Source organism: Crocodylus siamensis, chromosome 1 (genome assembly GCF_052110815.1).
Source record: "Crocodylus siamensis isolate JL-2025a chromosome 1, ASM5211081v1, whole genome shotgun sequence".
NCBI classification, from domain to species: domain Eukaryota; kingdom Metazoa; phylum Chordata; order Crocodylia; family Crocodylidae; genus Crocodylus; species Crocodylus siamensis.
In genome coordinates, this window is record NC_143395.1 from 33,438,295 (window position 1) to 33,461,272 (window position 22,978).

A 22,978-nucleotide genomic window follows, 5' to 3' on the forward strand; every position below is an offset into this window, starting at 1 on the left:
GCTACGGCACCTAGGGCATCGTTATGGCACCATAGCGTCTTGAATAGATGCGCCCACTGGGAGCATCTACACATGCCTATTAATGTGCTCAAATAAACTCTGGTGTTTATTACTCCCCTTTGTGCATTTACATGTGTGCCGGGAAGCATAGCATGTTGAGCCATGTCAGAGTAGCTCTGGCTGGCAGGGGACCTGGAGGGTGAGCTTGCCAGTCCAGGGCTGCTTTCCCCAGGTCAGCATGCTGTGGAAAGGCTGGCTGGGACATGAGGGTACTTTAGCACAGGGTTAGCTGGCAAGCAGCTCCACGCAGAATCACCCTTGTGCCTCAGCCAGATGAGACATTGTTTACATGTGTGCTGCTGTGAAGTTTTTTACCCTGCAGCAGGATAACACTTGTAAAGTAAAATCTGTGTTAACTGCCCTCCACCCTCCCTGCTCTGTAGGGGTTTTTAGGAAGGTTGAAAACCCCTGCCTCAGATAACCAGAATTTTAGATACCCAGCACCACCCTTACCCCACTCATGCCGGTCAGTTAACACAGCTTTTGCTTTATTTACAAGAACTATCTTGCTGCAGAGTAAATTAGTTTACTCCAGCCGAATGGGGCACACGTGTAGGTATGCAACATTTACTGTGCAACTAATTAGCTTGCTGAGCAGTAAGTATCTCATGTAGATGTGTCCAGTGTGATGGCACTTAAGATATATTAACTGATGCCATATCATATTAATAGAAACAAATCTGGATATAAAATAGCATTTATATTTAAAAACTCTGAAAACTAGACCATGGAAACATTTTGGTGAAGGCAAATTAATATAAAAACACAAAGAAAAACATGTTTGGGCTTTGAATTTTTAATAAAAGAAAAAAGAGGAATGGAAATAAACACACCCTATTACAAATATAGAGAGGCACTCCATGTGACTGTTTTTCCCTATAGTTGACCTGAATCTGTAAGGTTGCCTGTTAGAATGAAGAAAAAATGATGGAGGCACAGAGTATAATGTCAGAGGCAGTAGCGATGGTTACAAGGTAGTATACTGCTACCAGAAGACTAGAAAATGGGAAACACAGCTTTTCTGAATAATATAAAAATGACATATTACCAGTATCTAAAACCTAAATCGTTAGAATCATTTTGGTGAAAAGATTCTAACAGCTCATGCTGAGATGAATTCATGGCATCTAATGATGCTTATCAGAAAGGACAGTGTGACATAAGTAGCTATGAAACTGCTGTTTCTATTTTCTGTGCACTGTACTTTTACATCTCTAAGAAGTCTCTCTCTACAGAGATGGAAGTAATTTACATACTGTGCTCTCCCAAAGAGACTACCTTTCCTTTTTTTCAGGTAATTTTGATTAAACACAAAAGTCATTTTAAGATTGAAAATTTGAAGTTGTTCATTGCATTTAGAAAACCAAAATAGGAGATGGTTGATAAATAGTTAAAACTGAATTGTCCCCCATGTCCCGCTCCCCACCCCCTGCCCATTATTCCCTATATTTTGAGATTTTTAAAGTTCTGAAAAATCCCAATAGCAGGCATAGCTGCTAAAGCTACTCCTTAAAGATATAATAATCCCTTCACAAATGAATGACCCGTTAGAGTCTCTAGGGGTAATTTTTCATTTTAATGCTAGTGAATAGTTACTATCAAATGTAGTGAAAGGCTAGTGAAATGTTACTATCAAAATGCTGTGGTGTTCTAAAAGCAGCACTGGTTACATGGTTACATCTCTGATTAAATATCACTTCAGAACCTTTTGGTAAACTCTTGATATATCTCAAATAGAAGTAGGAACTTCCTAATACATAACAAGAAAAAAAACAGGAAAAAATAATGACCTGGGAGTCCATGATCACGTCCACGTTGTAAATTTAATGATGCTAAATCCAGTGAACCATTATTTGACAATACAAACAGCTTTTCAGTTAATTCTTCATTCAACATTTGATCTTGCATCTGTAGTTTTGCTGACCTTGCTAGGAGACCTCTTAATAATGGGTCCAAACCTCCTTTCAACACAAATCAAATTCAATGTTACACTATGAGACATAACTCATTATAACTTTCCTAACAACCCTGGCTGAACTGTATTTAAAAGTGCATTTAATGACAAGAATATTACAGTGCATTTTGAAATGGGAAATAATACTGCAATTGAAATTGTGTTATCTTGTTCTTAGGACAACACACATTTAAAAGATCACAAGAATGTTTAGCCGTAAAAGCTTTTACAATTCATTATCAGTTTAACACACTGGTTTTAGATGATTCTGGAATGTAGTACAGACAGTCAAAAAAGCCCAAGGCTGAATTAATTCAATCTTCACAGGTTAATTTAAACTGTGTAAATTGAACTGATAAGCTAGTGAACAGACATTCACTTTTGATTCTGAAAATGCAGCTACTTGCCTGAAGTGGCTCAGGCCCAAAGCCAGGGGACACTGGAACATGCCTCCTGCTCTGTTGGAGGAGGCAGCTTAGGTCAAGGCTAACCCAGCCACCCTGCAAGTGAGGGTTTGCAGGGGAGATGCAAAGCAGCCTGGGATGCTGGGAGACTGTGAGTTAATTTGAATTTGGAGAGGATCTGGGACAGAAATTCCGTAAACCAATTTAACCTAAATCAGTTGAGTCTGATACTACATCCATTCAGGTTTATCTTAAATTAGTTTCAGCCATTTTGCAAGTGGTTTATGTGCACTGAACTTCTATTATGTTACAGATTTGAACCAGTTTTTGAACACTTTTGCAGGTTTAAGCATAATTTCTGTCACTAGACTAATAGTTTTGAAAAATGCTGAAATATTGTGCAAAGATGTAATCCAATTAAAAGCATACCTTCTTTTATAAGCCTCCAGGGGCTAAAGAAAACTTCATGTAAATGAAGATTTGGGAGGTCTGGATCATCTTGATATTGTGCATTAAGTCGCTTTATTATTGGCTGAATTGTGGCATGACCAAAACGAAAAGCAGCGGTTGAAAAGATATTAGAAACTGTGGGATTTACTGAGGGATCATAACCTTTATATAGTCCAACATATTGATTAAAAGCATCTGGACCAATGATTTTTGGGATATAGTCTCTTAAGGTAATGATCTGAAAGGAAAGAAAAAAGATATCATAGCTAATATTTTCATAACATGATAATGCTTACCACTTCTAAGGAGCTTTCTAAAAGCTAATTTAAACACTTAATCACAAAAAGAAGTGATAGGAATTCATTTCTACTGCTACAAATTTCTAGGAAGTTTGTAGAGGCAGAAATTTTCCTGAAAAAGGAAGCACACAAGTATTCCAGACTGAAGATTCTGCTGCTTCCCTACTCACACCTTTCCCAGACTGGCAACACCCTGGTCTGAGCTATGGGGATTCTCCCCTCCTTCCCGCATTTTCCCGAAACAGAGGCAGTTTGACTGGTTCCCTGATCCCACAGATCATCCAAATTCCTCCCCTGAGCCTCCCCAGATACCTTCTGATAATAGAGGAGTCAAACAGAAGCATACAGGCATTCATTCTGTCAAGAGAAACTCTGACACTAGGGAGATCTTTCAAGTGTCAAAGTAGTTCTTTCTGCAGATGGGACATTCCCTGCGCAAGAGGGAGGAATTGTCTGTACCCTGGGAATTTCTAGTGGAAGAGTGGCATTTCTCCCACTAGAAATGTAATGGATGTCTGAGACCCAATAGTCTCAACAGCCATGTATGGAAGTGGTTCTCAGCCTTTTTAGAATGCAGGCACCTCTCGCTAGACTCAAGGCACCCCTCAGAAAATGCCAGCTCTTAGTTTTCACTTATTTTCTGACTAGAGAAAAATAACAACAATTCTTCTGTTGCAAAAAACTCAGAAAGATCACAAGATGTTAGAATATGGATTCTTATTTAAAATCTCTGGGTTTATCATTCTCTCTCTCTCTCATACTTTGCTTTCTGCTTTTCCTTTCACAGAATCTGATGAAATGAGCTTTGGTTCACAAAAGTTTGTGTTTGTGTGATTGTGTGTGTTTAACCACACACTTTCATTGGTTTATAAGGTGGAAATCAACTCTGCCTTCTACTTGACTTCAATATGTCTTGATTTTGTCAAACATGTTTGCATACCTAACACTGCTAACATTGTGCAATACCACGTGTGACCCTTGAAAGGATTGCAAGATACTCCACAGTGCTGTGACACCCTGGTTGAAAACCACTGATATATGGAAAGAAAATAATATTGTCCTTAGTTTACAGAGGGTAACAAACAACTTAAGTTTAGGTTAGATCCTACTAAGAATTTACTTATGTAAAATATTGGCATAGCAATGCCCAACTTTTAGATAAATGGCTGTCAGAGTTCAATTGAAAATCTAATCAATTAGATGGAGAGAATTATATGCCTTGGAAAGGTACAAGAAACCATGTGTTACAGCTAGCCAATAGGAGGCATTAAGTACTGGGGTGTGACATCTTTTCCCTCAGCACAACATAACTATTAGTTTGGGCTGAAAGCAGGTGTTTCTTTTCACACTGAATCCACAGTCCAGAATCCTGCCCTTAAAGTAGATAGTTTCATAGTTTCTAGGGTCAGAAGGGACCTGAGTAGAACATCTAGTCTGACCCCCTGCCATGGCAGGAAAGAGTACTGGGGTTAAACGACCCCAGCAAGGTGTTCATCTAACCTCCTCTTAAACCCCCCCAGGGTAGGAGCCTGCACCACTTCTCTTGGAAGCTGGTTCCAGATCCTAGCCGCCCTGACCATGAAGTAGCGCCTCCTGATATCCAGCCTAAATCTACCCTCCGCCAGCTTGTGACCGTTATTCCTGGTCACTCCTGGCGGTGCTCGGGGGGAACAGTGACTTCCCCAATGCCTGCTGATCCCCCCTGACTAGTTTATAACAGGCCATTAGATCCCCCTCAGCCTTCTCTTGTGGAGGTTGAACAGGTTCAGGTCCTGTAGCCTGTCCTCATAGGGCCTGCCCTGTTGTCCCCTGATCATGCCAGTGGCCCTCCTCTGGACCCTCTTCATGCTGTCCACATCCCTCTTGAAGTGTGGTGCCCAGAACTGGATGCAGTACTCCAACTGTGGCCTGACCAGTGCTGCATAGAGGGGGAGAATCACCTCCTTGGACCTGCTCGAGATGCATCTGTGGATGCATGACAAGGTGCAGTTGGCCTTCCTGACTGCCTCCCCACACTGCCGGCCCATGTTCATCTTGGACTGCAAGAACCTTTTCCACCTCTGTGCTGACAAGAGGGGAGTTCCCCAACTTGTAGGTATGGTGCTGGTTGTTCCTCCCCAGGTGAATCACTTTGCACTTGTCTGTGTTGAATCCCATCCTATTCTCATCCGCCCACCCTTGTAACCTGTCTAGGTCCGACTGTAGTCTGTTGCTTCCTTCCAGCATGCCCACATCCCCCCACATCTTAGTCATCAGCAAATTTGAACAGGGTGCTTTTCACCCCCTTGTCCAAGTCACTGATGAAGATGTTGAACAGTGCAGGCCCGAGGACTGAGCCCTGCAGAACCCCACTGCCCACATCCTTCCAGGTTGAGAAGGACCCATCCACTACCACCCTCTGGGTGCGGCCCTCCAGCCAGTTGGCGACCCATTTGACTGTGATGTCTATACCTTTGAAAGAATGAGCAAAGTTTATTATTTTCTGGCTAGATGAGAAAGTGGTGCTGCTTACTTTTTTTTTTTAATAATAGGCCAATCGCTAAAGCACATCAGCAAGCAGTGGCAGGCTGGGTTCAAAATCTTCCTCAATCCAAGGGGAGACAGATAACTCCCACCTTCCCAGAAACTGTTTTAACCACCAAGGCCATTTGTACACATGATGGGTATTTAGTCTTCTAAATTGAAATGGTGGGTTTTTAATTGTGATGACTAAAACCCCACCATTTCAATTTAGGGGCTTCCATCATCCTTATGGTGAGGGGTGGAATCCTTTTCTTTTCCCCCTGCAGAGCCTGCCCATGTCTCCCATGGTGGGTGGGGGGCGGTGAGCTGCCAGCAGGCCGAGTGGCCCTTGAGCTGCAGAGAGGTCTAGATCTTCCCTCCATGCCAGCAGCAGCCCCTGGGGCCACCTAGGTGGGCCGCTAGTGGGTGGGTGCTGCCTGGGGAGCAGCACCACTGTGGAGGGAAGGCCTGGGGCCCCCACAGCTCAGCAGCTTGCCCCCTGGCCACAGGAGAGGTAGGCAGGCTCTGTGAGAAAAAAAAGATCAGTGTACAAGCACCCCAATTGCCTAGCATATCAACTAAACCAAAGTTTGACTAGGAGAGGTTACCTGTCCTTTTTAAAATAGCTGCCTGTTTACAAGAGTTGATGTGAACCTTAGAAATTATATTGCTACCATATCAAGTACTGGGTACTTAAAAAGTGGTGATAACAACATAAACTATTATAAAAACCTACATAAATTCCCTTTGTTATCATCAGATTCTAAGTCACCTGTTTGTGACACAAATCTTGTTTCCTGTAAGTTAAAAATGACCAGGTTTTAAAATATTCATTCCCAATATTCTTTGGTAGATATTTTATGCTAAGCTGCAGCCAATTTATAAACTCCTAAAAATCAGAATTTAAAATAGGAATTCTGATAAACATTTCCTATCAAAGTCTTTTTATAATGTAATAGAATTATCGAAGCATATAAGTAATACTGAAGCATATAAGTAAAACTGACCAAAAATGAGGAAATTATATAATTCCCAGAATAAAATGAAATTGTATTATAGATTAAAGATTACATTGAATTTAATAAAGCATAATGGGATGACTATGAAGTATAGTGAACTCATTAAATATATCATAGGTTCAGTAGAATATGAAATAAACCGAAAGGACAAATACACTATAAGCTTGATGCAGTGAATATTGAAAATCTAGTTAGTATTAAAAAACTTCATCAGATAATATATTTCATTATCTTAGGTATGACACCCAGAAAAGCAGGCTCCCATAAAATCTATGAGCTATGACTTGTACACCTGTAACAATCACTGTACCTAGAACTGGATGGGTAGTTGTGGCTCCTTGTCAGCTTGAAGTTTTGTACTTTTTAAATTAAAAATGTTCATGTAGCAAAGGAGCTACTTTAAACATTATACATGAGGACTTTGGATGGTTTCTTGATTAGATTCTTCCTTACATGTTACTTGTCAAATAATTAGATTTTTTTTATTTGCTGGAAATAGTGTGGATGCCATTAGTTATAATTTTCCAACATTTTCTAAATGTTATGATCAAGGTTTTCATGATAGTTCTTTTCAACTGTTACATGGTTAGAATTAGCTTTGTATCCTACCAGTAGCATCTCATAGAATCAGACAAAGGTGAGGAACTAATTTTCCCAGCCTCACAGGCTAGTAAGAGTGGAAAATATTGAGGCAGCAATATTCAAATATTTAAGAAGAGAAGGAAGTGGAATAAAGGGAAATGGTACTTTGTTCTGCAGACATAACAACCCAAACTGTCCACCTTAGTTCAGAACAGCACTAACTGGGACAAAACCAGCTCTAGGTACAATTCTTATTGTGTGCCTTCCAACTTAATACAGCAGTTAACAACAGGCAAGCCTTTGCTTTTCTATTGGAAATGGATTTCAAATGTCCATTTTGGTTGTACAACTGAAAGAAGGGGTCAACTCAATTTCAGGTTCTCTATTTATTCTGGGACTAAATTTTTTTATTAGGACTGAAGACAGAAGAGTTTTGCTTATGTCTTATGCTAAAAGGTGCAAGTATTTGAGAGTGAGACAAAAACTCATACATCCATTGGATGATGGGTGTGATGTCAGACAGAAGTACCCTTTAGGAAAGTAAAGCAGAAACTGAGTAGCATACTGAAGAAAGATGTGGAACCTGCCAGAGAACCATAGGAACAGTATATCAGAACATATAATGCCAAGGATTTGGAGCTACCCTATACATAAATTTATTTAGTTTCATTTGGCAATGAAATGTCACAATTTATATCCTGCAGAAGTTTAAAAAATAAGCCTACATGTAAACAGCTAATGAAATGGGTATGACCAAGATTTTTTCCACTGTTCCTCTCTCCCTTGCAGCCTACTGCATTTAAGGTCTAGGGAGTTGTTTCAGAGGCTGTAGCCCTAACCCCCATGTTTAATAGCCTCTTTCCTCCCAGAATTAGTCCAATCCCTGTTTTGAATTTGGCTAAACTGCTAGCTTCCACATCCGCTAGCAATGAGTTCTACACTTTAATTATAAACTATGAAAAGCAATGTCCTTTTGTTAGTTTTAATAATTGGAGGCTGCTTGGAGATGTTAAAAAAAAATGCTTTACTTTAAACTCTGTGTACTCCTGTGCCAAGACCACTGCATACCCAGAAGAGACAATGCATTATTTGGCATGAGCTAACCCGATGTCTATATAGTTCAGGTGCATTAGTGGGGCTTTTCTGGCACTTTTATCCATGGGTGACTGGTCCCTCCCAAGTCTGGAGGTGGGCACCAGATCACTGATGGGTGGAGTCCCCAGCAGCTGCTTGCCAATGGGGGTGGAGGGGTGCATCCATAAATGCTTCTCAAGCAAATCCTGGGACATCATTCTCCCCTTGTACTCAGCCTTGGTGAGGCCACAGCTGGAGTACTGCATCCAATTTTGGGCTCCACAATTCAAAAAGGATGTGGAGAAGCTTGAGAGAGTCCAGAGAAGAGCCACGTGCATGATGAGAGGACAGGAAAACAGACCTTACGATAACAGGCTGAGAGCCATAGGGGCTCTTTAGCCTGGAAAAGCGTAGGCTCAGGGGTGATCTGATGGCCACCTATAAGTTTATCAGAGGTGACCACCAATATTTGGGGGAATGTTTGTTCACCAGAGCGCCCCAAGGGATGACGAGGTTGAATGGTTATAAACTACTGCAAGACTTTTCAGGCTGGACATAAGGAAGAATTTCTTTACTGTCTGAGCCCCCAAGGTCTGGAACAGTCTGCCAGAGGAGGTAGTTCAAGCACCTACATTGAACACCTTCAAGAGTAAATTGGATGCTTATCTTGCTGGGATCCTATGACCCCAGCTGACTTCCTGCCCTTTGGGCAGGGGGCTGGACTCGATGATCTCCCGAGGTCCCTTCCAGCCCTGAGGTCTATGAAATCTATGAAACTCCTACTCCAGCCCAGGGATGGGGCTTTTCTTTTTAGACAGATAGGGTCTTTTTAGACAGATAGGAGTACAGGGAAGCCTAGGGCCTCCAATGGCAGACTCATTTGCCTGTACACAAGTGCCAGGAGCCTGGGGAACAAACAGAAGGAACTGACCCTTCTGTTAAAGAGAAATGACTATGATCTCATAGGGATAACGGAGACCTGGTGGGACTCCACCTATGATTAGATCACAGGTATAGATGGCTATATCTTGTACAGGAAAGATTGTGTTGAAAGAAAGGGCAGGGGGGTAGCTGTCTATGTGAAGGAGCAGTGCACTTCCCTACAAGCAGAGATTGGCACCCAAGGATGGTGACTTGAGATCCTCTGAGTTAGAATATGAGGGGAATGTGGTGAAGGGGATATAATGATAGGAGTCTACTACAGATCTCCAAATTAGGAGCAAGAGCTTGACCACAAATTCTCTAGGGAAATGGCTGAGGCTGCATGCTCTCAGTGGTTGGTTGTCATGGGAGACTTCAACTACCCTGACATCTCATGGGAAGAGCACTCAGCCAAATCTGATCAGTCACAAACCTTGACATGAATGGATGAGCTCTACCTGTCTCAAGAAGTTTACAGGTCCACAAGAGGTAAGGTACTGCTGGACCTGGTACTGGCCAAAGGGAATGATCTGGTCAGCAACCTAAAAATTGAAGGGAAGCTGGAAGATAATGACCATGAATTGATTTCTTCCACTAGCCATTGCAAAACTTGCAAGTCAGTCAGCAATGCAGAAATCCTCAACTTTAGGAAAGACAACTTTCATAAGCTCAGGAGGCTAGCTGTTGAGGCCCTGAGAGGCCATGATCTGACAGGGAGGGGAGTCTATGATGAGTCATTTTTCCTTAAGGAAGCAATCCTTGAAGCACAAGGGAAGTCCATTTCATCCCATAGGAAAGGTAGTAAAAGGGCTCGGCAACCCCTTTGGCTCAATAGGGAACTCATAGACTTCCTGTGTCTAAAAAGAGAAGTTTATAAAGGGTGGAAGACAGGAAACACTACTAAGGAGGAGTATTCAACACTGGTCTGCACCTGTAAGGAGTGAACTAGGAAAGCTAAGGCTGTAACCAACTGGGTACATGAATCAAGGACAATAAAAAGTCTTTCTTCAGATATATGGGAAGTCAAAAAAACCCAAGGGCAATATTGGACCCCTGCTAAACCAAGTGGGGCAGCTCATAACTGACATCCAGGAAAAAGCAAATCTCCTTAATTCTTACTTTGCATCGGTTTTTCACCAGCCCAAAGGAACTTTCCTGCCTGATAAGATGCAGGATCACCAGGGTAAGGGTGAACACATGCCTATCATTAGCATAGATGCTGTGAGGCAACACCTTGAGAGGCTGGACATCCACAAATCAGCTGGCCTGGACAGATTGCACCCAAGTGTACTTAAGGAATTGACTGACATTATAGCACAACTACTAGCAGGGTTAGTTGAGAATTCATGGTGCTCGGGTGAGGTACCTGAAGATTGGAAGAGGGGCAATGTGGTGCCTATCTTCAAGAAAGGGAGGAAGGAAGATCCAGCAAACTACAGGCCAATTGGTTTGACCTCAATCCCTGGAAAGATCTTGGAAAAAATCATCAAAGAAACCATTAATGGCAGGCTAATGGAAGGCAACAGTCTGAGAGATAGCCAACATGGCTTTGCTGCAGGTAGGTCTTGCCTGATCAATCTCATTTCCTTCTATGACCAGGTGACATATCACCTGGACAAAGGAGAAGAGGTTGATATAATGTATTTGGACTTCAAAAACGCCTTTGACCAGGTGTCCCATGATGTCCTCATGGAAAAATTGGGGAACTGTGGCCTCAACAACCTTATGGTCCAATGGGTGGGGAACTGGATCTGAGGTTGGACCCAGAGAATGGTAGTTAATGGAATGGAATCAACATGGCCCATAGTGAGCAGTGGTGTCTCCCAGGGCTCTGTTTTCAGACCTGTACTATTTAATATATTTATAAATGATCCAGACTCTGGTGTTCACTGACAACACCAAACTATGGGGAAGTGTGCTCACAATTGAGGCTAGGCTTGTGATCCAGGCTGATCTTGACAAGTTCACAAGGTGGGTGGATAAAAACCTGATAGCATTCAACATGGAGAAATGCAAGGTGCTCTACCTCGGGAGAAAAAAAGCCAAGCCACCAGTGTGATATCGCAGCTGGCAAAGCAAACAAAACTCTAGCTTGCATCTATTGATGCATCTTCAAGCAAGACCCAGGAAGTCATCCTCCCACTGTACTTGGCCAGTTGGCCTCAGCTACAAAAATTGGCCAACTGTGGCCTCGGCTACACCACAGTCCAATGGCTGGGGAATTGGCTCTGAAGTCAGACCCAGAGAATAGCGGTTGATGGCAGTGAGTCATTATGACACTCTGTAACCAGTGGCATCCCCAAAGGCTCTGTCCTTGGACTGGTTCTCTTCAACAACTTTATCAACGATGTGGACTTTGGTGTCAGAAGCACACTGCTTAAGTTTGCTGATGACGCTAAACTTTGGGGCATAGCATCCACACCTGAGGACAGGCTAGTGATCCAGGTTGACTTTAATAAGCTTAGTAAGTAGGCGGACATAAACCTGATGAACAAAACCCCGACGAACAAAACCTTGGCTTGGATCCATAGATGCTTCTCAAGTAAATCTCAAGATTTCATCCTCCCACTGTACTTGGCCTTGGTGAGGCCCCAGCTAGAGTACTGCATCCAATTCTGGACTTCACAGTTCAAGAAGGATGTCAAGAAGCTTGAGAGAGTCCAGAGAAGAGCCACACGCATAATCAGAGGGCAAGAGAACAGGCCTTATGAAGAGAGGCTGAAATCCATGGGGCTCTTCAGTCTGGAATAGTGCAGGCTCAGAGGGGGGATGGGACCTGGTGGCTGCCTATAAGTACACAAGAGGTGTTCATCAAGAACTGGGAGAACTTCTGTTCACCAGGGCACTCCAAGGGAAGATGAGGTCCAATGGTCACAAACTCCTGCAAGACTGTTTTAGGCTGGACATAAGGAAAAACTTCTTTAATGTCCAAGTCCCTAAGGCAGGGAATAGACTCCCCCCAGAGGTGATGCAAGCACCTACTATGGACACTTCAAGAAACATTTCGATGCCTATCTTGCTAGGATCATTTGACCCTAGCTGACTTCCTGCCCCTTGGGCAGGGGGCTGGATCCGATGAGCTTGTGAGGTCCCTTCCAGCCATAATGTCTATGAAATCTATGGAATCGATGACATAACTATCCAGCCCACATTTATTCAGATTGTTTATGAAAATGTCATGTGGGACTGCATCAGAAACCTTATTAAAGCTTAAGTATATTATACTGTATTTCTTTAATCTGCCAGACTCTTATCCTGTCCAAAGAAAGATATTAAGTTGGCTTGTCACAGTTCATTCTTAACAAATCCATGTTGACTGCTAGTGATCACCTCTTCCTCTTTACGATCGTTTTATAATTTACTCCAGTTACTTCCCAGGTAGTGAAGGCAGGCTGACTGATCTATAATGGCTTGGTGTGTGCCATAGTGTCTTTTCTGCCTCATTTCTGGTATTAATGATGGGCATGGGAGTGAGTAGGAAGTGTTAATTGCCCCAGTGGTGAGACTGAGCTGTTTGTTGCCACAGTGTACACATGCCACATAAGTTATATCAATAGCAAATACCTTCCAGTATTAGCTTGTTATGAAAAATGTTTTAAAAACAATATTGCAAAAAAAAAAAAAAAAAAAACAGCCCCCAAAACAAAAACTATTCTAATGGGAAAAGTATATTTTTCAGTCTTGTTATTGGAATTTTTTTTTAAATCCTGGTGAACCTTTCCATAAAATGTATCCCCTCAGGCAAAGAGGGCGTCTGTATAGATTTAACTTAAAGGGTGAAAATTTTAGAAATATATAGCAACTGGAAACAGCATCCAACTTCAACTTTAGCTATCACTAGTGCTCTAATAGAGATAGTGCAATTACATACACTGAATGAAAGTGCCTGAGCCAGTTACTAATATGCCACAGGCAGATGTCATTAGTCTATAATACTGCTAGAGATAATGAGTAGCTCAGAGTCATGTAGTATAATGCCTTAATGCCTCATGCAAACTATTTTCTTTAAGAGCATGATGTTTCTGATTCCTGCTTATTAACATCTGAGTGCACAGAAGCAGAGCTTTTGGTTTCTGACTTATCCCTTTCTGCTAACTAGACTCAACCACCATTCTGAACCTGTCAATACAATTCTTTTTAAACAAACAGCATTTTACCCCTGCAAAACTACTCAAGAAAAAAATTACTTTCATGACCTAAATATAATTTTAATATTCAAATGCACATCATAGTGTGAATTGGTTATGCAATGGGTTTCTACTTGACATATATATTTGAATGAAGTATTTTTTCTATCCCTTTCAAAATTAGCCCACACACTTTAGTCTGAAAACCAATTTCCAAATAATCCTGAATTGGTTGAGAGAGGGAAGTAAAGGATCTGTGAAACTAAAACATGTAAATAGAGTAGAACATTATAGTTCCTGGAAAAGAAACCCTATTTAATAACGAAGGGAACAATTTGTGTCCCACTGAGGTTGTGGTAGCAAAAATTGTCTCAATGGAATATATGTAATGAACAAGAAAAAAGGGAAAAGTGAAGCAAAGCAAAGGCTGAATGTGGAATCCTCATAATGGTTAATGAAAAAACAAAATAGGTGAATAGCCAATGGAAATACAATTTCCTACTCAGTAGCAGCATCTACACAAGATAGTGACTGCACAGTAGCTTGTTACTACTGTGCAGTAGCATCACATGGCACATAAATCCATTCAGCAGTATTATTGTGCAGTAGCTCTGGTTACTGTACAGTCATTTAGTACTTGTATATGCAAATACTAAATGACTGTGTAGTAACAACTGCGCAGTCAGCATCTCATGTAGATGCGGCCACTGGGCATGTCTACACGAGATGATTAACCGTGCATTAGACTAGTCTAATGTCCAGTAAAGCATCAGCATCTACACATGCGTGGGACTTACTGCACTATAAGTTTGCCTAATGCAGCATTTGCTAGTGCAAACAAATACAGCTACTAATTTAACAGTGCATTAGCTACTGTGCACTAGCACATGTGTAGATGGTGACTGGGAGAAATTTTCTCCCAGTCAGCCTCAGCAGCAGAGAGCCACAAGGGGTGGCAGGGTTGGGGGGAAGCTGTCCACGGCTCTGGTGCAGAACTCAGGATTGCAGCCTGGTTCTGTAGCACTGGGGCGGTGCCCCATGGCTGACTGGCAGCAGCACTCTGAGGTTTCCTCTCACTTTGCTTGTTGAGGGGAAGGAGAAGCTCTCTGTCCCTGGTCCTGGTGCTCCTCAGCTCCCTCCCAGCGGGGAGCTGAGCAGTGCTGAGATGTGAGAGCCCTCTGTTTCCCCATGATCAGTCTAGGAACCGAGATCTTCCCTGTCCATTCAGTCCTGCTGCTGCCCCAGCACATGCACCAGTCAGCTCTCACTCCCCCCACCCCTTGCTGGGAGGAACTGGGAGCTGAGTAGTACCAGGGTTGGTGACAGAGGGCTCCTTCATCCCCTCAGCAACCAAAGTGAGGGGAGAAATCAGGGCACTGCTGCTGCTCACCCACAGGGAATCTACTGATACCAATGCCACCAAGCCAGGCTGCAGTCCTGAGCTCCATGAAGCTGGGAGCTGTTCCCACTCTGGGCCATCTCCTCCCCACTCCCTGGAGCCCAGACCTGGCCCTGGTGCCCACTACCAGACCAGGGCTGGAACTGGGGGAACCTAGAGCTCCCTCTGGCTGCTCCAGGAGGGAGAGCAGGGCAGGGGGCAGAAGCAGCCCAGGACTCAACTGTTCTTATTAGGAGCAAATCTGATCCCAACACAGGTGCATGTGTAGCTGTGTTCCTAGGCACATTTCCTGTGCCTTATATTAATGTGCAGTAATCTTAAGGTGCATTACTTGCATGTGTAGATGCACCCACTGTTTCAAATGAAAATTTTTATTGAACTTCCTTTGTTTTTTTCAATACTGATTTCTCCTTCCTATGTTCTTGGGCCCAAAACCCAGTTTTTGGAGTTTATGCATTAAACTGTAAATGGATATGTCTACATGTCTAATAATGCAAAGAAATAAACTCAAAAGCAGTTTCAGCTGAAGTAAACTACTCCTGGGTGCAGCATCTACATGTGCTTCTGGGACAGCAGCAATTTGAGTCAGTGTGGAGCAGGCCCAGTCTGGCATGGGATATGGGAGGTCAGCCCTGGGCTCTAGGTGGTAGTGCTGGGTGACAAAGGGGCTAGTTGGGGCACAAGGGTGCTGAAAATGTGAATTTGTGTGGCTAAGCAGCAGGCAAGAGTCTGGTACTTAGCTGGCTGGGAGGACCAGGTCCAATTTATGCCTACAGTCAGCATCTATACATGCATTTAATCACAATAAATTACTCTGGCATAAGGGAATACTGTCCCCAACAAAACTATCTTACTGAGGCATTAATTAGTTTGTTGTGGCCTAATACCATTGCACATATAGATGGTGATGCTTTACTCTGCAGCTAATTAGTCCACTTTGCAGTTAAGCGCATGTGTCAATACAGCCAATGGGACTGTCAGTACAAGCTCCCAGGTATTTGTTTATTTTTTTCAGGAGAAAGAGAACTCTGTAAAAGTGGGGAAAATGCTTTTCTCCTTGCTGCTTTGCTTTTCCAAAACCACTATCATGAAGAGAGCCTGAAAAAGTAGAGTGACCTCAATAGAATAAACACCTATGAGGAAATTCTTACAAAAGAGGAAAAAGTTAGAAAGTGCATTAAAAATAAGAACAGAGAGACATGGATTCTGAACAAGATAAGGACAACAAACGTGAGTATCCAGGTTTTCAATAAAAGAGTAAATCTAACCCAAAAGTCCTACAGACTAGAATAGGAAAGAAGATCCCAATTTCTTTTTTGCTTGTGAAAACATATAGTAAGGTTTTTTTGCCTAGGTTAGTTACACTAGATCCATAGAAATAGCAATAGTAATTATTAACCAAGTAATAAGACAACCTGATGTAGAGCACCAACAATTTTTCGAGCTTCCTGGTAAACTGTTTCAGAGCTCCAGTGGTAATTTTGCCTCTTCAGTGCTTTAGCCAGCCGGTTATGTTCTCTCAGCCACAATGTGTGCATAGCTGCTAATGAGATTACTTCACTAGATCTGCTGTCCCCAGCCATAAAACATTCAATCCTTTCAGCTTCATTTGAACTTGGGTCTTGTGCACAGGGTGATGGGACCTGGTCTACAAAAGGTAAATATTCCCGATCATTGTCGTAATATTGCACATTTATTCTAAGGAGGCCTTCTTCACTTGTAAAATTCCTCAGCTTTTTTTCCATAGCAGGTGTGCTTCCATAAACAGTGGAGGCATCAAGAAAGGAGGTCAAGCCATTAATCTGTTCTCTTGGATTTAATGTTGATAGATTTCCAAAGAGAATGCCATGATCACCAGTGCCACATGCAGGAGAAGAACGGTAAAAGGGCAAGCAATCCATTCCAGTGGACAGTGTATCATTGGGAAATATCTGTGCAATAAAAATGAACATTCTTGTCAGTGAAAACAATATTGCTCAAATACCAATACATGGAATATGCAGTCATTCTAAATTAGTAATTCATTCTAAATCCCAGTTTTCAATTGTTTGGCCCTTTTTTCCAACCTCCCACCTCCTGGATTGAAATTTTCCAGGCTAAGTCTTGGTTTGAAACTGAAAATGTTGGGTTTTCCTTAAGTTGTTAAAAAAAGTTCAGCTGTTTTAAGGAAAGGAAAATGAAGCAGTATTTTTTTCTCATTATAAAAGCTATTTACTTCCATCCATTTTAAACAGCTCTACAAGTGAATTATTTTAGGGGGTTCAAAACTGAAACAGAAGTACAAGTGAGTCCTGGAAGCTGTTTTGGTGAGATTCATTTTGATATGATCAAACCAGGAGCCATCAGATATGATGTGCTAAATAGGTTTGTGAAAATATGTGAGGTCTGGAACAAGACTGAGAAAATATTTGCCTCAGTGCACAGAGCATATGGAGAGGCAGAGGAGACTGACCCAGTAAGAACCTGAGTCAAAGCTGATTGAAATCAATGTGAAGAAGCAGAGGTGTCAATATACATTTATTTCATTGAGCTTTTGGGTTACTAAAAATGCATATTAGTAAGTGGAATATGAACCGTGGGTGTTTCTCTACTTCCAACCTCCTAAGATGAATGCTGGAAACATTTATGTCCTATAGGCCTCTCTAAATCAGCAGGGAGGAAAACAGATGATTTTTTTTATACTGTAGGTGGGCCAAGAGAGAAGCTTAGAGCCAACAATTCATTTTAAAGCGATAAAATTAATAACTAACTTGAAAAAAACAGGTTTTTATGTATATAACATATTTGCTTTGTTCAGTGCATGCTCTGTCACTAGTCCTGCAGTACATTTCTGTACTGCACTTTTCTGAAAACCCCATTATTTCCAAATTCTACCAATACATCATTACATATCAGTGTAATGAGCCATGTTGAGCCACAACAATGACTCAAGCCCAGGAGTTTCAAAAAAGGAATTTTCCAGTGAAAATTGCTGCTAACATTATAATTTGAGTACAAAGAAAATGCAATTATAATCTTCGAGATTTCTTAACCATTGATCTTTCAAAAATTGTTAAATAGATATAAGTTCCCCATACTGGAGCTCCTGAAACATCCACTGAATCATAGAAACTTAGAGAAGTAGGACTGGAAGGGACTTCCAGAGATCATCTTGTCCAACCCCTTGCTTGAGGCAGGATCACCCCTATCCAAACCATCTATACAAAACATAATCTGAACTCTGTGTAAGACTACTTCACAACACAGGCTTAACACCGTAACCTGCCACAAGTAAAGCAGGGGAACCACAGAAGTCAATGTCTGGCAGACCTGTTGTGCCATTATACAGGACTGGCAGACCTGTATAATGAAGCTCTTTTCCTTTTCATGGGATAAGTAGTCTGCAGCCAGCAGCTGAATGTGCAAATGAGAGTTTCTGATGTTATTTTTCATGTGACATCAAACATGACCTAGGAAAAAATCCTGTTTTGTTAAGATGAGTACACCATTGCATTTTTCCTAATGAAAAGTATTCATATAAATACATTCCTTGGTACAGCATAGTTCACGGGAAAAACCCCATGTTGTAGCTTTCCTGGTTTAGTTGTACACAGGCTTAAAATTATATTATAAATGGAAACGACTTACAGAGATATTCTTTTCAAAGGCAGCAGAATGAAAGACACTAGTTGCTTCCATGCATTGCAATATCTAAACTGCAATTTCTTTAGGGTATATATTTCCCTTTAGTGAAACTATTTTGGGAGAAATGATCACATATTAAGATTTTGTTGAAGATTTCTAAAATGAAGTAAGGGTTTGTGAAAACAAGGATAGCATACTGATAGCCATATTGATAGCAAGGAAATATTAAGTCCTACATTTTTGTAGAGGAAATTTTAGCAGCAACGAAGTCCAGGGTTCAGGAGACCTGAGTTGTATGTCAGCTTCAACATCTGCAATACTGGACGTCACGCCTATCTGTGCCTTCGTTTCCCCTTCCATCATTTTTATGTCTTATCTATTTAGATTTTAAACTTTTCTCTTGCTATATAACTGCACAGTGTATGATGTCAGCTGGGGTTTCTAAAAGCTGGTGACCTCATGCTAAGAGTTCACTTGATTTTAAATCAATTAAAAATAATTACTACAATTAATAATAAATAAGGACAGCAACAGTATGGCATAGAAGCTCTTTCAATCAGGTGTGGATCCTGAGGGTGGTGTGGTGAAACCTTCTTTCTGCAATGTAACTCACTAGCTCTATTTCCCCACAGTTTTGGTCCCCTGTGGAGTTGGGACTACTTTATAGGAGCAGAGGCTTTTTAAGCCCATGAAGCAGGTATGAATCACACTACTTGGCACCCTGTCTGTGCTTCCCTCCCATTCTCCTTCCCTCCTCTACTTATGCCTCCAGGTGTAGGAAGGGCAGACTTTCTCACTGCTACTGCTGTCTCCAGCAGACCCATGGGTGAAGGGAAGCTCCAGAGCCACTCCAGCTGGGGCTGTGGGGAGTGGCTGTGCAGGGAGCACAGCTCAGCAGAGTATAGCAGCAGTGGCAGTGGCAGCATGGGTAACCCACAAACCCCACCCACCAAATCACTGTCCCTGTCCCTGTCCCTGTCCCTTTCTCTGTCCCTGTTCCTGGCCAAGCCCAGCACCCGGAGCAGCTGCTCTCCACAGCTTCCCTGGGTCAGGGCAGGAATGCATGGGGCAATGACGGTGGTGGGCAAGTCTCTCCTTCCTGCACTCAGAGACATAAGTAGAAGAGTTTGTGCTGGAGTTTATTGTGTCACATTAATTTCACATGTAGATGCACCCAGCGACATCTTCTTCCTAACCTTGTATAAGAAATATAATATTATTTCCACGGCACTCATCTTGATTACTTTAGATAACACACAGAACTCTGAATATGCTACCCAACTGTTCAGGAGAACATAAAAAATGAGAAACCATCTTCTTCACTTAACCTACTCCAAAAGAGACAAACTTAAATAGGGCATACTAGTTTATGCTACTAAACTTAATATTAACCTGGAAACATACTTGGGTAGCAGGCCCCCTCCCCCTCTCCTGATGATAGCCAACCGATAGATGAGGAAAAAGTGAAATGAGATATCTCAACAAGAGCCACTTCACAGGCAGCATATACTAGCAACTCAGGAGAGAATCCAAACAGCAGCACCCAGAATAACATCTTCAATGACATCACAACATTCCCTATTCAAAGGCCTAAACTTCTGCCCAGAGAAACAATCTAGCAAGATACTAATATGTGGAGAATTAGGAGAAATCCTCTGCAGGTTTGCCTGAAACAATACTTTCACAGTCAAGACACTATCCCTTCTGACAATCTTTCTTCCGCAACAGATAAAAAACAAACAAACAAACAAAAAACTCCCAACACCCCCCTATCCCCCCTCCCCCCATCCCCCCAAAAAGGCTGGCTAGACATGTCCCAGTGGATGAAACAACATATTGGACTGCTACAATGACTGTTTCAGGAAGAAAGCTAAGAGTGAAATTCTCAAAAAAAGCTAGGACCACCACAACCTCTTTTCCTCAGTTAGGAAAGACATGCAGTTCCTAAGATCTAACAACAAAATAGTAATCAAACAAGTGGGCAGTGGAGCTATTGTCATACTCAGTCATGAAGACTACACCATCTGTTCTAGGGAAAAGACTCATGGGCTAGATCTAGATGAGCAGGCATGTGCAGTTTGTGGTACCACAAACCACTTTGTGGTGCCACAAACCACATGCCTGACATGTTAAAATGTGCCCTGCACTGCAAATTTGCATCGCTGGGGCAAAAACTAAAAGTTGCCAATTTTAGTTCCAAGTCAGTCCACACACAGTGTTATTGCACTGTAAAGACTGCACATGAAGATGCCGCTGTAAAAACCACTTACTGTGAAGTAACTTACAGTAAGTTACTGTGCAGCAAAAACACATGTAGACATGCCTACTGAGTACTCAACTACACAGTAAAGTATTTTGTGTATCTGTACCCCTTGTGTACAGATTATTGAACAACATTCTAGTGCTTTCACTCCCCAGCCTAGCCTCTTTGGAATAGAGCCATAATTCGTTATGTGGGTTTCTTTCTAATGAAGAAAAAAATACTTTAGCTTGCTGGAGAAAACTGATTCTTGAGGGATTTTTTATTAGCTCCTTGTTTCAATGTTTGAAAAATGCTTCCTCTAGTCACATTAATGAACTGCTTTTGTAATGGTCTCCACTGCCTTACACAAAAGCAGATGAGGAGTTGGCATATAACTCAGTAGATGCAGAAACACATCCATCTTCATCTGCCCCTGCTTAAGTTTGTATTAAGTTTGAAAAATCTAATGGATAGAGGTATATTGCTGTGCTGAAGTTAGCAATATTTTTCACAATTTAGCAAATATTTGATGTAATACCCTTTGTTATTAAAGGGCATCTCCAAAATTGCTTAATTAATTATAGAGCCTATTAACTATGTACCTATTAGTTCTAAAGAAATGTCAGTTAATTGCCCTCAAAATCCTTAAAACTTTGTGCGAAAGTAACATTCAGGTTATAAACACTCATTCTGAGCTCTGTCCCTAACAGGTTCTGTTAGGACAGTGAGCCATCTTTTTATGATAGTCTGAAAATGCATCATGCTCTGACTTCACAGATGAGGTGGCATACTTTTTTCACATGTCCTATCAGAGAAAAATGTTACATAACAATGAGGACTATGGAGACTTTTGATATTAATGGATGGATTCAATATGGCATCTATTAGGAGCTTCTTATGGGGGTCTACCTAAGAAGATTGCTGTTTTGCTGTATTTAAAACATGGCTTCATAGCTTTTGACAAGAATCTCCAGACAAGAAGTTGAGAGACCTTCAAGAAATGAGAAAAAATTGCAACCTACTTTTAGCTAACATCAAAGGGAATATTGTCAGTGTCATTCATTTGGATTCATAAATTCAGTAATGAAGAATAGAAGTGAGAGGTACCAAGATGTCATGGTTTAAAGGAAATTAGTTTAATTAAGACAAGAATTTAAAAAATTGGATGATTCTCCAGAAGTTATTTGCATTATGTAAACTGCCTGACACTCTCTCTCCAGACTCTCTAATGGGTCTGCTTCCTACTCAGAAGCCTCAAGTTGTCAGTGGTAACTACGACAATGAATCTAAACTTGCTGCTTCCTTGTAACCATTATCATAGTCTTCCTAACCTTGGTCTAGTTGTATGTGATTCCTTAACCAGACTCATATTTTCCATTGTGTTTTATAAGCACAGGGTTGGAGAAGGCCATATATCCTCCTCTCTATTAAACACTACTACAAGAAAAGCCTCAGGGAAATCCAGCTGACGTACATCAGGGGTTCCCAAACTGTGGCGTATACCCCTGAGAGTATGCAGGACATCTAAGGGCATGGGGAAAATTGTGTAATGGCAGATTTAATTTTCATTATATAAATTCGCTTTTATGTTGTTAAAAATAAAATGTATGTTGGTAGGAGTACATGGGCTGCTGATAAATCTAGATGTGGTACACAGTAAGAAAAACTTTGGGAACCTCTGATGTAGATGATCTCCTTCCTACACACTAGTAAAGTTTCTAGGAAGCTTCTGGTGCCACTGCTTTTAATTGAACCAGTTCAAGCATTTGAACAATCCACGATAATACATTTCTTAGATCATAATAAATTTTCATTATGAAAATCCATATGAAATTCATTATGAGAATAATAATTACTTAAGGTAATTAGTGACAGTCATGACCTAGTAGAGATCATAGAATCGTAGAAAATTAGGGTTGGAAGGGATCTCAGGAGGTCTTCTAGTCCAACCCCCTGCTCAAAGCAGGACCAGCCAAGGCTTTGTTTAGCCATATCTTTAAAACCTCCAAGGATGGACACTCAACAACCTCACTGGATAGCCTGTTCCAGGGCTTTGCTACCCTCCTAGTGAGAAAGTTCTACCTGATCTCTAACCTAAACTTCCCTTGCTGCAACTTGAGGCCATTGCTCCTTGTCATCTGCTATCACTGAGAACAGTTTAGCTCTATCCTCTTTTGAACCCACCTTCAGGTAGTTGATGGCTGCTATTAATGCCCTGCTCCCTCAGCCTCTCCTCAGAAGGCACGTGACCCAGCCCCTGAATCATTTTTGTTGTTTGCTGCTAGACTCTCTTCAATTTGTCCACATTTTTTCTGCAGTGG

General features: G+C 41.6%; 1 protein-coding gene across 1 annotated transcript in view; it reads right to left on the minus strand.

Annotated features, from left to right (window-relative positions):
- TPO (thyroid peroxidase) overlaps window positions 1-22,978 on the minus strand; it is a 75,952-nt gene that overhangs the window by 23,265 nt on the left and 29,709 nt on the right. Inside the window, exons 6-8 of the mRNA XM_090031890.1 lie at window positions 16,207-16,722; window positions 2,848-3,106; window positions 1,851-2,021 (exon numbers count right to left, since the gene is read on the minus strand). Of these exons, the coding sequence (XP_089888016.1) occupies window positions 1,851-2,021; window positions 2,848-3,106; window positions 16,207-16,722 (946 nt within the window). The remainder of the gene's footprint in view (window positions 1-1,850; window positions 2,022-2,847; window positions 3,107-16,206; window positions 16,723-22,978) is intronic.